Raw genomic sequence first — 14,603 nt, forward strand, 5'->3', positions numbered from 1 at the left:
GGGTGCCCCTGGATACTGGGGGGTGGGGGTGCTGGGAGACATGAGTGGGGGCCTGGTGGAGGCTGCCCCTGCACTGCTGGGGGTGGGGGTGGTGGGAGACATGAGTGGGGGCCTGGTGGAGGGTGCCCCTGGATACTGGGGGGTGGGGGTGGTGGGAGACATGAGTGGGGGCCTGGTGGAGGGTGCCCCTGGATGCTGGGGCGTGGGGGTGCAGGGGGACATGAGTGGGGGCCTGGTGGAGGGTGCCCCACACTGCTGGGGGGGTGGGGGTGGGTGGGAGAAATGAGTGGGGGCCTGGCGGAGGCTGCCCATGGTGGCTGGGGGGTGGGGGGTGGCAGACATGTGTGGGAGCCTGGTGGAGGGTGCCCCACACTGCTGGGGGGGTGGGGGTGGTGGGAGACATGAGAGGGGGCCTGGTGGAGGGTGCCCCTGGGTGCTGGGGGGTGGGAGTGGTGGGATAGATGTGTGGGGGCCTGGTGGAGGCTGCCCCTGCACTGCTGGGGGTGGGGGTGGTGGGAGACATGAGTGGGGGCCTGGTGGAGGGTGCCCCTGGATACTGGGGGGTGGGGGTGGTGGGAGACATGAGTGGGGGCCTGGTGGAGGGTGCCCCTGGATGCTGGGGCGTGGGGGTGCAGGGGGACATGAGTGGGGGCCTGGTGGAGGGTGCCCCTGGATGCTTCGGGGTGGGGGTGGTGGGAGACATGAGTGGGGGCCTGGTGGAGGGTGCCCCACACTGCTGGGGGGGTGGGGGTGGGTGGGAGACATGAGTGGGGGCCTGGCGGAGGCTGCCCATGGTGGCTGGGGGGTGGGGGTGGTTGCAGACATGAGTGGGGCCTGGTGGAGGGTGCCCCACACTGCTGGGGGTGTGGGGGTGGGTGGGAGACATGAGCGGGGGCCTGGCGGAGGCTGCCCATGGTGGCTGGGGGGTGGGGGTGGTGGTAGACATGGGTGGGGGCCTAGTGGAGGGTGCCCCACACTGCTGGTGGGGTGGGGGTGGTGGGAGACATGAGTGGGGGCCTGGCGGAGGCTGCCCGTGGGGGGTGGGGGGTGGGGGTGGTGGGAGACATGGGTGGGGGCCTGGTGGAGGGTGCACCACACTGCTGGGGGGGGTGGGGGTGGGTGGGAGACATGATTGGGGGCCTGGTGGGGGCTGCCCATGGTGGCTGGGGGGTGGGGGTGGTGGGAGACATGATTGGGGGCCTGGTGGAGGCTGTCCTTGGTGGCTGGGGGGTGGGGGTGGTGGGAGACATGAGTGGGGGCCTGGTGGAGGGTGCCCCTGCACTGCTGTGGGGTGGGGGTGCAGGGGGACATGAGTGGGGGCCTGGTGGAGGGTGCCCCTGGATGCTGGGGGGTGGGGGTGGTGGGAGACATGAGTGGGGGCCTGGTGGAGGGTGCCCCTGGATGATGGGGGGTGGGGGTGCTGGGAGACATGAGTGGGGGCCTGGTGGATGGTGCCCCACACTGCTGGGAGGGTGGGGGTGGGTGGGAGACATGAGTGGGGGCCTGGCAGAGGCTGCCCATGGTGGCTGGGGGGTGGGGGTGGTGGGAGACATGGGTGGGGGCCTGGTGGAGGGTGCCCCACACTGCTGGGGGGGTGGGGGTGGTGGGAGACATGAGTGGGGGCCTGGTGGGGGCTGCCCATGGTGGCTGGGGGGTGGGGGGTGGTAGACATGGGTGGGAGCCTGGTGGAGGGTGCCCCTGCACTGCTGGGGGGTGGTGGGGTGGGGGACATGAGTGGGGGCCTGGTGGGGGCTGCCCATGGTGGCTGGGGGTGGTGGGAGACATGAGTGGGAGCCTGGTGGGGGCTGCCCCTGCACTGCTGGGGGGTGGTGGGGTGGGGGACATGAGTGGGGGCCTGGTGGGGGCTGCCCATGGTGGCTGGGGGGTGGGGGTGGTGGTAGACATGGGTGGGAGCCTGGTGGAGGGTGCCCCACACTGCTGGGGGGGTGCGGGTGGTTGGAGACATGAGTGGGGGCCTGGCGGAGGCTGCCCATGGTGGGTGGGGGTGGTGGGAGACATGGGTGGGGGCCTGGTGGAGGGTGCCCCACACTGCTGGGGGGTGGGGGTGGTGGGAGACATGAGTGGGGGCCTGGTGGGGGCTGCCCATGGTGGCTGGGGGGTGGGGGGGTGGTAGACACGGGTGGGAGCCCGGTGGAGGGTGCCCCTGCACTGCTGGGGGGTGGGGTGGGTGGGAGACATGAATGGGGGCCTGGTGGGGGCTGCCCATGGTGGCTGGGGGGTGGGGGTGGTGGGAGACATGAGTGGGGGCCTGGTGGAGGCTGCCCCTGGTGGCTGGGGGGTGGGGGTGGTGGGAGACATGAGTGGGGGCCTGGTGGAGGGTGCCCCTGCACTGCTGGGGGGTGGGGGTGCAGGGGGACATGAGTGGGGGCCTGGTGGAGGGTGCCCCTGGATGCTGGGGGGTGGGGGTGGTGGGAGACATGAGTGGGGGCCTGGTGGAGGGTGCCCCACACTGCTGGGGGGGTGGGGGTGGTGGGAGACATGAGTGGGGGCCTGGTGGAGGGTGCCCCTGGATGCTGGGGGGTGGGGGTGGTGGGAGACATGAGTGGGGGCCTGGTGGAGGGTGCCCCACACTGCTGGGGGGGTGGGGGTGGTGAGAGACATGAGTGGGGGCCTGGCGGGGGCTGCCCATGGTGGCTGGGGGGTGGGGGGGTGGCAGACATGTGTGGGAGCCCGGTGGAGGGTGCCCCACACTGCTGGGGGGGGTGGGGGGGTGGGAGACATGAGTGGGGGCCTGGTGGAGGGTGCCGCTGGGTGCTGGGGGGTGGGGGTGGTGGGAGACATGTGTGGGGGCCTGGTGGAGGCTGCCCCTGCACTGCTGGGGGGTGGGGGTGGTGGGAGACATGAGTGGGGGCCTGGTGGAGGGTGCCCCTGGATACTGGGGGGTGGGGGGTGGTGGGAGACATGAGTGGGGGCCTGGTGGCGGGTGCCCCTGGATGCTGGGGGGTGGGGGTGCAGGGGGACATGAGTGGGGGCCTGGTGGAGGGTGCCCCTGGATGCTTCGGGGTGGGGGTGGTGGGAGACATGAGTGGGGGCCTGGTGGAGGGTGCCCCACACTGCTGGGGGGGTGGGGGTGGGTGGGAGACATGAGTGGGGCCTGGTGGAGGGTGCCCCACACTGCTGGGGGTGTGGGGGTGGGTGGGAGACATGAGTGGGGGCCTGGCGGAGGCTGCCCATGGTGGCTGGGGGGTGGGGGTGGTGGTAGACATGGGTGGGGGCCTAGTGGAGGGTGCCCCACACTGCTGGGGGGGGTGGGGGTGTTGGGAGACATGAGTGGGGGCCTGGCGGAGGCTGCCCATGGTGGGTGGGGGGTGGGGGTGGTGGGAGACATGGGTGGGGGCCTGGTGGAGGGTGCACCACACTGCTGGGGGGGTGGTGGTGGTGGGAGACATGAGTGGGGGCCTGGTGGGGGCGGCCCATGGTGGCTGGGGGGTGGGGGTGGTGGTAGACACGGGTGGGAGCCTGGTGGAGGGTGCCCCTGCACTGCTGGGGGGTGGGGGTGGGTGGGAGACATGGGTGGGGGCCTGGTGGAGGGTGCCCCACACTGCTGGGGGGGTGGGGGTGGTGGGAGACATGAGTGGGGGCCTGGCGTGGGCTGCCCATGGTGGCTGGGGGGTGGGGGGGTGGTAGACATGGGTGGGAGCCTGGTGGGGGCTGCCCCTGCACTGCTGGGGGGTGGGGGTTGGGTGGGAGACATGAGTGGGGGCCTGGTGGGGGCTGCCCATGGTGGCTGGGGGTGGTGGGAGACACGGGTGGGAGCCTGGTGGAGGGTGCCCCTGCACTGCTGGGGGGTGGGGGTGGGTGGGAGACATGGGTGGGTGCCTGGTGGAGGGAGCCCCACACTGCTGGGGGGGTGGGGGTGGTGGCAGACATGAGTGGGGGCCTGGCGGGGGCTGCCCATGGTGGCTGGGGGGTGGGGGGGTGGTAGACATGGGTGGGAGCCTGGTGGGGGCTGCCCCTGCACTGCTGGGGGGTGGGGGTTGGGTGGGAGACATGAGTGGGGGCCTGGCAGAGGCTGCCCATGGGGGGTGGGGGGTGGGGGTGGTGGGAGACATGGGTGGGGGCCTGGCGGAGGCTGCCCATGGTGTGTGGGGGGTGGGGGTGGTGGTAGACATAGGTGGGAGCCTGGTTGGGGCTGCCCATGGTGGCTGGGGGGTGGGGGTGATAGGGGACATGAGTGGGGGCCTGGTGAAGGGTGCCCCACACTGCTGAGGGGGTGGGGGTTGGGAGACATGAGCAGGTGTGCAGGATAGTCCCCTGTTTTGTGGGCTGCCTGCAGGGGCCGTGGAGGGTGTACAGGAAACACCTGGAGGACCCACCCAGCCTAATCGCGTGTGTAACTTCCCGTGCACCCCTGTAATACACGTACCCAGCCAAATCGCGTGTGATGATTCCCGCGCACCCCTGTAATACACGTACCCAGCCAAATTGCGTGTGATTATTCCTGCGCACCCCTGTAATACACGTACCCAGCCAAATCGCGTGTGACAGTTCCCGCGTACCTCTGTAATACACGTACCCTGGCTTATCGCGTGTAAAACTTCAAGCGTACCCCTGTCATACACGTACCGAGCCAAATCGCGTGTGATAATTTCCGCGTACCCCTGTAATACACATACCCTGGCTAATCGCTTGTAAAACTTCACGCGTACCCCTGTCATACACGTACCCTGGCTAATCGCATGTAATACTTCCCGCGTACCCCTTATATGAACGTTACCCGCTTTGCGTTCCTTGTTTGGCAGCCCTGTAAACTGGTCCAGGGTTGGCGCAGCCCTTTGCGATGATTTAGCGATTTTGATGGCTTTTCCTTGCGCGAGGGCGTTCTTGGGGGCGTTACTGGCGCTGCTGCAGGGTCGCTCGATACTCTGCGCCACGGCTGGTTTGGGAGCCTGAAATCCATGAATACGCTGTGCGCGGAAATCAGTTTTGGCGCACGCGCCTGGCGCAGACAATCGCACGCGCACACTCTGCGCCAGCCGCTTGCGACACTTTTCTGCGAAATTCTATGAATTACCCTGCAAATGGGACATGATACAATGCAAACAACTGGGATCAGGGCATGTTGACCTGCTGGTGGGAAAGTAGTGGCAAGACACATTGCAATGTTTTGCACACTGAAAGATCTTTAGCCCTTCTGCTCGTACACCTGCTGAAGTGGTCCGGGCATCGTGTCGGCGTGGGTAAGATGATCTGCCCTAGTAGCTGCCCCATTGCCAAAACATTGTGCATGCCCAGATGCTTCCAACTGACCAACGCACACGTCATTTTCCGTGCTGGAGTGGGCTCTGCCAAAGTGATGTCTCCCAGACTGCTGCACAGAATGCGGGGTTGGCGGAAATGCAACACGACGCTTTATGGTGCCTGGCAGCCATGATTGCTATTAAGAGTCAGGAGATAGAGCACTGGACTCGAAAACTCCGGAATGTGTGTTCAAGCCCCCAGACCGCCTGAAAGCTTCACAGTCAGTTTGCTCTAAGCCTACACTATTGCATTAGAGTACAGATAGCGAGAGATGGCCTATGAGGAGGCACACACAGCGTGTAGGTGTTCTTTGGTTATTTGCCCACCCATTGACTGCCCATGGCCCTGCTAATCCCCATGGCCATTCCCACCCAGTTCCTGCCCCTCCACGCCCAAAACAGCTCCTCATGGGAACTCTTTGGGTTCACTTTAATCAAGCCTTACCATCGAACTTTGCACTCGAAGTGCCTCCTAGTGTTTGTTCAAAGCAGTCCTGCGAGTAAATGACTTACTTGGATTTCTAAACCTGCTACTGGTGTAATAAAAATGTCTTACAAGGTCTGCCTTCAGCCACTGAATGCATTCGCACGCTGCGTGTCCTTCACTGAAGTCCTGTACCAAGCACTGGCAAAGCCAACCAGTTTTGGCTTGTGTAGTATTAGGCATTTGGCAGGCATACCTATTAGATACCCAGGTACGCGCACCTTCTTGCACCTGCCACCATCAATGGGCAGTTAATACACTACGACTTTGCCTGGTAAGTGCCTTTCCCATGCCTACACAAAAGCCCTAACAGTTGCCATTGCCACGGCTTGTTTACTTATGAAACGGCCAGTGCTGTGTGCACCATTTCAAAACTAAAAGAAATGACCTGTTGGCTGCCATGTTAATAGCTGTACCCCTTCAGCCTGGGAGGAGGGCTTGGTCTTAAAGGCCCCTGTTTTGCACAGGCCTTTAATTTGGTGCCGGAGCCGGTCCCTCCTGGTAAAGTCCTCTGCTTCAGGGGTTATTGCGTACAGAATTCTCTGGAATGTGGTATTTGGACAGTACCAATATAAAGAATATAGTTAGACTAATGTTTCTCTGCAGGTTTTCTATGACGACAGCAGTATCTTGACATTTTGAGTGGCTTTTTCTTGTAGTTAAGTTTAAAGGGGACACATATTTACACTTCATCCACGCTTGCCTCAATCACTACCATCCCCATTTGGTAATGAATGTGCTTTAAAAAAAGAACTAAAATTCTATAGTTTGTTGGGCCACTTTTTGTGCCGAGTTTCTGCCGATTCCGTTGTCTTGCCGGCATTCAATGTGCTCGTGTTTTAACAGCCAGATCTTGCCAGAAGCCTCTGTTTACCTCACACTGGAATGAGGATGCAGCTGGCATCTTCTCCTTGGGTTTTGCTTCCCTGCACTGCTTGGCTCATATGTTAGGCAATAGCACAGTAGTACTACCCGGGATGGGAAGCCTTAATACTATTGACAAACCAGTCTCCATCTTTGTCCCTCGTCTTTGGAACCCCCTAACACCAGATAACAGCATTGAATCACACATGCAGTTCAGAAAAGCAGTCAGAATCTTCCTCTTTGAACTTTCTGCTCATCACGCCGCCTTGGATGCTTTACCTTTCCCCCGCCACTCACTTTCCCGCCACTCACTGCCACCCTTTGCCGTTCCTTAGATATTTTGCTCCCTTTCTCTGTCCCAGGATGCTAGCAACACGCGGCAGTACATATTGCGGTGTGCTATACAAGAAAATACACATAAACATACACTGGGAACAGTATGTTTCTGAGCATGTTAGATGTTACAGGTGTACATACTTTGCAGTTTGTACTGTATGGCCTGCACTTTGTCAGCAAACAAATACCGCCTAAAATCATATACTGTACCCCCACACTCTGGAACGCTCTACTGCTCCGCTTTAGCTCGGAACACTCCTATTGGTCCTCCAGGACACTTGTTAAAACTTGGCTTTTTAATTAATGTCTGACCACCTTTGACAGCAGCTCTTCCTGGCTTCTTTGTCCTTTGCAACCACCTCTCCTCCGTAACCAGCGCCTAGATGCCCCTGGGGTAAGTGCGCGTAACAAATGTTAAAAACAAACAAATAAATAAATAAATACTGCTGTTCTACCCGGCGCATGGCTGAGGCATGTCTTATGGGATTATTCACAGGTGTGTCAGTCGAAGACTTGGGACTGTCTGGGATATTCTCCAGCTGTTAGTACTGGGACGAGAAAGTGTGCATCTTATCTATCCCCTCCCCCCACCCCAACTATCTAACCGTCTTTGCTCCTCCCTACCACCAGTGAATGCTCCATCATACTCTTCCTTTGCCTCTCTGACAGGCAAAACCCGCTTCTACGCGATAATGTATGGCAGGCGGCACTCTACAAATGCAAGATAGGTTTTTTTCTAGTCAAACTGGCCATTTGCACCTTTTATTTAATAATTCAAGTTTTTCTTTAAAGTGATACTTTCATAGAAACATATGCATTTTCCCTTGTGAATACATTGATAAGTAGGGCCAATCTGCAACCCCCAGTGGAGCACCACAATTACTGCATTTATTAAGAAGCAAAGATTTTCCAATCAGTTTCGATGCCCAAACCATAGCCTCATTATATCTAAATAGATAGCGGTAACTCTTCTTAGATCAGATCTAAGTCCCAGTTGCTTTCATTATAAATGATGTCTACAGCTACATAACTCCAACAATTCTGTTTTAATTGTTTGTAATATTCTCCTGTTTGGTTTTTAAAAGCTTGGCTTTGCTTGAAAGTATTGTTTGACCCTAAGCAGTAAGGATTTTAACTAAAGAGGGGCTTGGTTTTATGGATCAAAGGTGTTCCTGGGTTATACGCCTTGGTTCAAAGGCTGTGTAAAGATATCAAAAGTCATTTTTCTTGACAGGCCAATGCCCCTCCAATTAGTTGACTAAGGCCTCATTCCGAGTGCGGCGGTAAGGGGTTAACGGCGCTGGTAAGGATGCCGGTGCCGTTAAGCCCTTGCCGCCGCATTCCGAGGTCCTTTAGCGGGTCCTGCTAAAGGACCAGGGAGCTAATAACGGGTCCGTTAACGGGCCCGTTATTATTTCCCTCCCCATTCCCATTGAGCCCTATGGGGGCTCGAATGGGAATGGGTATGGCTTCCCTGAATGGGGAAATACCGGGTCCTCCAAGGTTGGAATGACCCGGTAAGTCCCCATTCAGGGAACCCGGACCCGGTATGTGAAGAACACGCATACACAGCTCTGTAGATAGAGGACAGATACATGTAAATACTGTCAGAAGCCTTCATTAGTCAAATGCCGAAATACAGAAACACAAGAAAGCAAGAATCACACAAAACAAGCTTGCAACCACTTACACAGGAGCTGTGATTGCCAGAGGTTTTGTTTTCCTGTTTGATCCCCGTCTTCTATGGAAAATAAAGGACAGTTCTAACTTGCCCTTGGCTGAGTCCTCCATCATTGCCGGGGGAGGGTTTGTTGGGCCTGGGCACTCTGCTGAACGGTGACTGTGTAGCACAAACCTCGGCCCTCTGGTATACCTTTACACCTCTGTTTTTAATCCCTGGAACATACATTGTCAAGGTTAGAAGCTCCTTTTTAACGTGGCATCATGTGAAATTATCATTTTCGCTGTGTCTTTCACCACCCACTTGATTTCATGATGTTTACTCATTAAGAAACTTCATTGGAAAATAGGGGCTGGCATCACAGAATGGGAAGCACTGCACCACTGGGGGGTAACCTCAGTTACACCCGACGACGCAGTACCACCAATTACACAGTGGCCGGCCGAGCAGAGTGCTGGCTCCACCAACGGAAACCCCTCCTGGCGATCACAATGTCAGATACACATAGCAGTGCTATGCGATGAAAATACTGACTATCCACGGCTGACACTAATGCATAATCTTGTAATTTCAGAACGGGCATAGGCAGCGCACCACTATGCCGATGAGAGCTACACTTGGCAGTCTTCGCTTTTGCTCTCTTGGTTTTATGCTGGACAGTGTTCTGGGACTCCATCACTAGTACTCGCTAACATCTGCAAATGAGATGGTGGGAGATGATGGTGTCCATGAAACAAAGCTTACCCCTAGAAGGATGTTCAGGAAACACCCTGGATTGGAGGCAGGAAGTAGCACACAGTGGTTTATAGTCATAAAATCGAAAACAAAAACGTCGAAAGTCAAAAAATAAAAAAAAAGTCGAAAAAAAGTCTAATTTCTTTTTAATGACGTTTTTTATTCGAAATTACCTTTTTTTTTACATGCGAGAGTCAAAAAATAAATATAAATAAAAAAATAAATCATTTGACTTTTTTTTCGGCATTATGTTTCCGATTTTTTTGACTTTCAACATTTTTTTTTCGATTTTATGACTGCACACCGCACACAGCCCTCCCCCACAGTGGTGTCAGTTCTGGATCACAGATCTTTGGGCCTTAGCACCCATTCGGTGTGGTTGATGTGCTTGGACAGATGGAGAAGCATGTACTCCTGTAATCTCCTCCACTGGCAGTAACTACCGCAGCAGGAAAAATACCACCAATTCTTGCGGTCATGTTGAGATCCTATTTCATTGACATTTCCTCTTTCCTCTCACTTTGTTCATGTAATCTGTTTGAGTGTTGCACCATCTGCTTTCTGGGATTGTTGTTCAATAATGAGAACTTTTTTAAATAATGCACTGTAAATCATGCGCTTTCTGACAGTTTTTCTTTCTCTCACTGCAGGTTTTCCAATGCGTTTTCTTACTATGGCCTTGTTTTATTAACCACTGAGCTGTTCCAAGCAGGCGACGTGTGTAGCAGTGAGTATGAGGTCTCCCACTGTTCTCAAAAATCAGCTCCCAATGCCATCCAAGCACTCCCTCCACAACAAAGGCAACTACAGGTTCAGTTCAGAGATATTGAAGTGATGTACATTGTGTGAAGGTGGACAGATGTTCCTGTCAGGGTTCTGCACACCTTCTGAAAAACTCATACACATCAGCGTGTATTTCCTTCATCCTGGGTCTCTGTGGTGAAGAAAATAATGATTGTAAGGACTCTGCATCTGGTCTCACTTTTTAACACGTACGCTCTTCAAGCTTTCTAGAATACGTACAAGTTGTGTTGGGATATGTGCATTGGGAACACCAAATATATGATTGTGAAATGTTGAACTGGAAAGTACTGCCCTATTATAGGCCCGAGTAAATGATCTGTCGAGGTCAGGGCATCTGTAAATACATTGTTAGACTCTAACCCTGCTCTTGCGTTGTCACACGATCATTCAATTACCCTTTAACTTAGTTATGTTTAAACATATTAGACTGTTGTCAGTATCTGTATTGGTTTGCTTGAATTAGGTATCTAATACATAGAAGAAACACAGTAAAACATAGAGCCAAAGGTTGAAATGCCGTTTACTTGCACCGGTTGTACATTAAAATACTTCTGCCGAAAACGCGGCAGTTTGTGTAGAGGAACAATGCTGTTGTGTTTTAGGCCCCTCCTGGCTCGTGCAATGTCACGTGTGAAGCCAAAGTTGGCTGCCATTGCACGAACCAGCATTATCTGAACCCATGTGGTTTAAGAAGCCAACAAGGACACTCACTGACATGCCACATAGCGAACTCAAGACTTGAAGAAAGATACCAGCAAAATACCAGCCCTACCACCAGGGAAGGTCCCACAGGATAGCATAGAGGCAGGGGGATAGCCAGGCAGAGACCAGTGATGCCAAGGTGAGGAACGCCGGAACAGGGAGAATGCAGATAGTGGCTTAAGAACACGGTGAGGAGGATGACATTCTGCCTGATCCAAAAATGGTCACTGGGGCTCTTACAGCCTCAGACTCTCACCAGAGAGCTACTGATGCGACCCCTCTAGTGAGTAGAGGAAGCCAAAGAAGATCACAGCGTCACTAACAATGACTGGGGCTTAACACATATCCAGCATGAAGGTATGGCCTATACAATTCCCAAGGAGGTAGTGGCTCAACAGCACTTCTCTGGGGAAATGGGAAGGAGCAGGATCAGTCTATCAGAATTCAAGACACCCTGCTGGGCCTCATTACGACCCTGGCGCTAAGGGATTACCGGTACCGGTAAGGGTACCGGTAATCCCTTAGCGCCTGATTACGAGGTCCCTTTGCGGGTTCCTACCTTAACGGCTGGTTTTACCAGCCGTTAAGGAATGGACCCGCAAAGGGACCTTGGTGCTAATTGCGGTACCGTAATTACCGCCTTCCCCATTCCCATTATGTCCGAGGGGGCAAAAATGTGAATGGGGAAGGGCCATGGTGAAATGGGGAAGTACCGCCCCGCCAACCTTAGAATGAGGTGGTACTTCCCCATTTCACCATGGCGGACTCGTTACAATACCGGCAGCAACCATGGTGCTAATAGCGCCATGGTTTAGCGCCGGTGTTGTAATGAGGGCCCCTATCAGAACCACTGTGGGAAGGAGTTATGTGTTAGCTATGCCGGTTGGCCTACCTCTCAGAAGTAAGTGCTTTGAAAATCCCACAAACCCTGAACAAACTGAGGTGTCAATGGCCCTGACACTGCTACCAAGTGAGCTGGACACCATGGGCCTCATTACAAATTTCCACAGGAAATTCTACTAAACGGAATACTCTTTGTAAAGGTCTCTGGTACCAACCAACAGGACATGACACAAGAATTAAGGTACAAACTGTATTGATAAAAGGCACCTCCTGCAGAACACCGTTGCCACTGCCACCCCCCTTTAACTGCCAACCTCTGCCTGACCTTCATTAATGGACCACTCTGTTCACAACACTCCAAGCATTTTACAAGCCCCACCCCCAACAACACACCCAACAAGAGAAGAAAAACAACAATCCCTAATAGGGACGTTAATAGTAACAACTATATACAGGATTATGGGAATGGGCTTGCTGAACCTGTTGCTGGAAAAATTTGACAGCCATGGTTGTGACTGCTCATCCAGCTACATAGTCATTCCACTTTGCAGGGGACATTTGCCTCCTACTACTCTTCCTAGCACCCACTCTGCCGTTTTCACACTCTCCTTCATTTCGCTTTGTAGCAAACACCTGCATCCCATCACTGTGCTCAGCCCCCACTCTGCTCCTCTCCCCCTCTTCTTCCACGCAACACTCACCTCTAACCTCTCCTCCATACTTTACAATATCCAAAAGTGACCACACTTACTCCCCGCCCCCAGCACAATTACAGACCTCCTTGGGATCGGAAAACCTCTTCCCTCGATACTTGATATTCAATCAGGTGCTTTGCACAAGAATCAAATCAGTGAGCTTAAAGGCCTTCTCAGCAAGTCTGTGTTGCAGATCATATCCTTTCTTATAAGGCTTCTGAGCGATACTCACCCCAGACATGATTTCTCTTCGATTAACTTTCACAGCATTGGCCAGCCCCAACCATGCGGGGCACAAGCTTATGCCTGTGCTTCTACCTTTAAGAGAAACAGAGTGCTGTGTGGTACAATAACTCCACAACATTTGCCGTACTACACTTCTCCAAGGTGTGCCCACCTCTATCACTAACTGTATGCCCCCTTGATGATATTTATTCTCTCCACAAGCCCATTGGCTTTGGGATGATAGCAAGCTGTTCCGGCATCTTACTTGAATACCATTGTCAGAGACCATTTATTGGGGGAACCCACTCTATAAAACACCTCTACTAAGAAACCTATCATTTCTACAGTGGTTGCTTCTCTCACTGTCTTCTATTGTACCCACTTGGAATGGTAATCTACAAGGACAAACACAAATCTGAAACCCCCTCCAAGACCTTGTACTGGGACCATCATATCAACGTCAACCTTGTTCCAAGGTTGGTGCGGAACTAGAATAGGGCACAGTGAAACATCTCTAAAGCGCTTGCTCTTATCAGCCAACTGGCATTCCTGGCACTTCCTGATCGTGCAAGCCATCATGGCATCCATCCCTGGCCACCAAAACACTTCTCACAATCTTCTTTTGGTAAGACTGTGTTCCAAATGACCTTTGTGTGCCAATTCCATAAATGGCTCCCTCAGACCAGACAGCAGCACTGCCTTGCCCCCTTCCTCAGCTTACTGTCAATTACACACAACTCATCCTTCGCCTCATGCCACACATCCATGCCCCTGTCCAGCATGTTTCTTTTTGGTGTGAGAAACCAGAAAGTGTCTCACCCACTAGTCCCCGGGATCTGTATTGTATTATATTGTTTATTTATAAAGCGCCTATACACAGGCAAGTGTTTCAAAGTGCTCAAGGAGGGTGGGAACATGGGGAAAAAACAACAGTCGCTCAGAGCCCTTGAAATTCTGAGACGATAATAGTCTGCACAGGCAGAGTAAGTGCATAGAATACATTTAAGAGTTTAAGATATAGCAAATAGGCCTGATAGCGATTCTGTAGTTTTAACAGTGCAATTAAGGGGTGAAGACAAGGGAGAACAGACAGACGATCTTCGGGCATGGTGCCTATGGATCGTGCAAGTTCACAGATGGTCACAGGGAGGGGGAGGTCCAAATGCACCCGGTCGGTGAAGACTGGGGTAAGTGCAGAGAGAGCCACTCTCATGTTTTCTTTTCACAAGTGCATTGAGTGTGGGTGGGATGTAAGGCCCTGAGGCAAGTGCAAAAGAGGACTTGCCGGTGTGCCTGGCACCTGTGAGACTCTGAGGTGCACCAGCTGGCCAGTCAGATAACTTTAAGGAAAGAGGAGGGAGAAAGGGAAAGAGTTAGCAGGGTAGAGGGAGAGAGAAGGAAGAGAAGAAGAAGATCTTGAGGAGTTTCCGAATCTTAAGAAGATCAGGCTCAAGACAAAGGGCGGCAGGGAGGCTATTCCAGAGGGAGGCACCTGCTGAGGATAAGGATCTCCCTCCAAATCTCTGCTTGGAGAACCGACTCACTCGTAGAAGGTAGATAAACGGAGGGCTCGTGAGGGACAGTATTTAGGTAGGCAGTATTGCAGGTAGGTAGGTCCCAGAAAGCCTCGTGAACAATGCAGAGGGCCTTGAACTTGATCCTTGCAGCCACGGGGAGCCAGTTAAGGGATTTCAGCGCCGCAGAGATGCGTTCCCTGGGCTTGAGGCCAAGGATAAGTCTTGCGGTTCTGTTCTGGATGAATTGCAGAGGGCGCAGGGCAGAAGAAGGGAGGTTGAGGAAGCCTTATTTCCAGACAGCCACATCTGAATGAGGCCCAATGTAGCTAAAAAGTATAATTTCCATATAAAAGTTATTTAAAAACTAGAACAAACATTTGTTTATTTTAATCTTGCTAAAATATATTCTGTAAAAATGTCCCCACTGCTACTGAAAGTGAGCGCTGTTGCCAACTA

At 54.2% G+C, this 14,603-nt stretch overlaps 1 protein-coding gene across 4 annotated transcripts in view; it reads left to right on the plus strand.

The window, feature by feature from the left end:
* Positions 1–14,603, plus strand: part of SVOP (SV2 related protein) — a 750,499-nt gene that overhangs the window by 632,022 nt on the left and 103,874 nt on the right. For all 4 annotated transcript variants that reach the window (XM_069619446.1, XM_069619445.1, XM_069619448.1 and 1 more), the window contains one exon: positions 10,012–10,088. In XM_069619446.1, the coding sequence (XP_069475547.1) occupies positions 10,012–10,088 (77 nt within the window). The remainder of the gene's footprint in view (positions 1–10,011; positions 10,089–14,603) is intronic.

Source organism: Ambystoma mexicanum, chromosome 10 (assembly GCF_040938575.1).
Source record: "Ambystoma mexicanum isolate Mex_15411 chromosome 10, UKY_AmexF1_1, whole genome shotgun sequence".
Lineage (NCBI taxonomy): Eukaryota > Metazoa > Chordata > Amphibia > Caudata > Ambystomatidae > Ambystoma > Ambystoma mexicanum.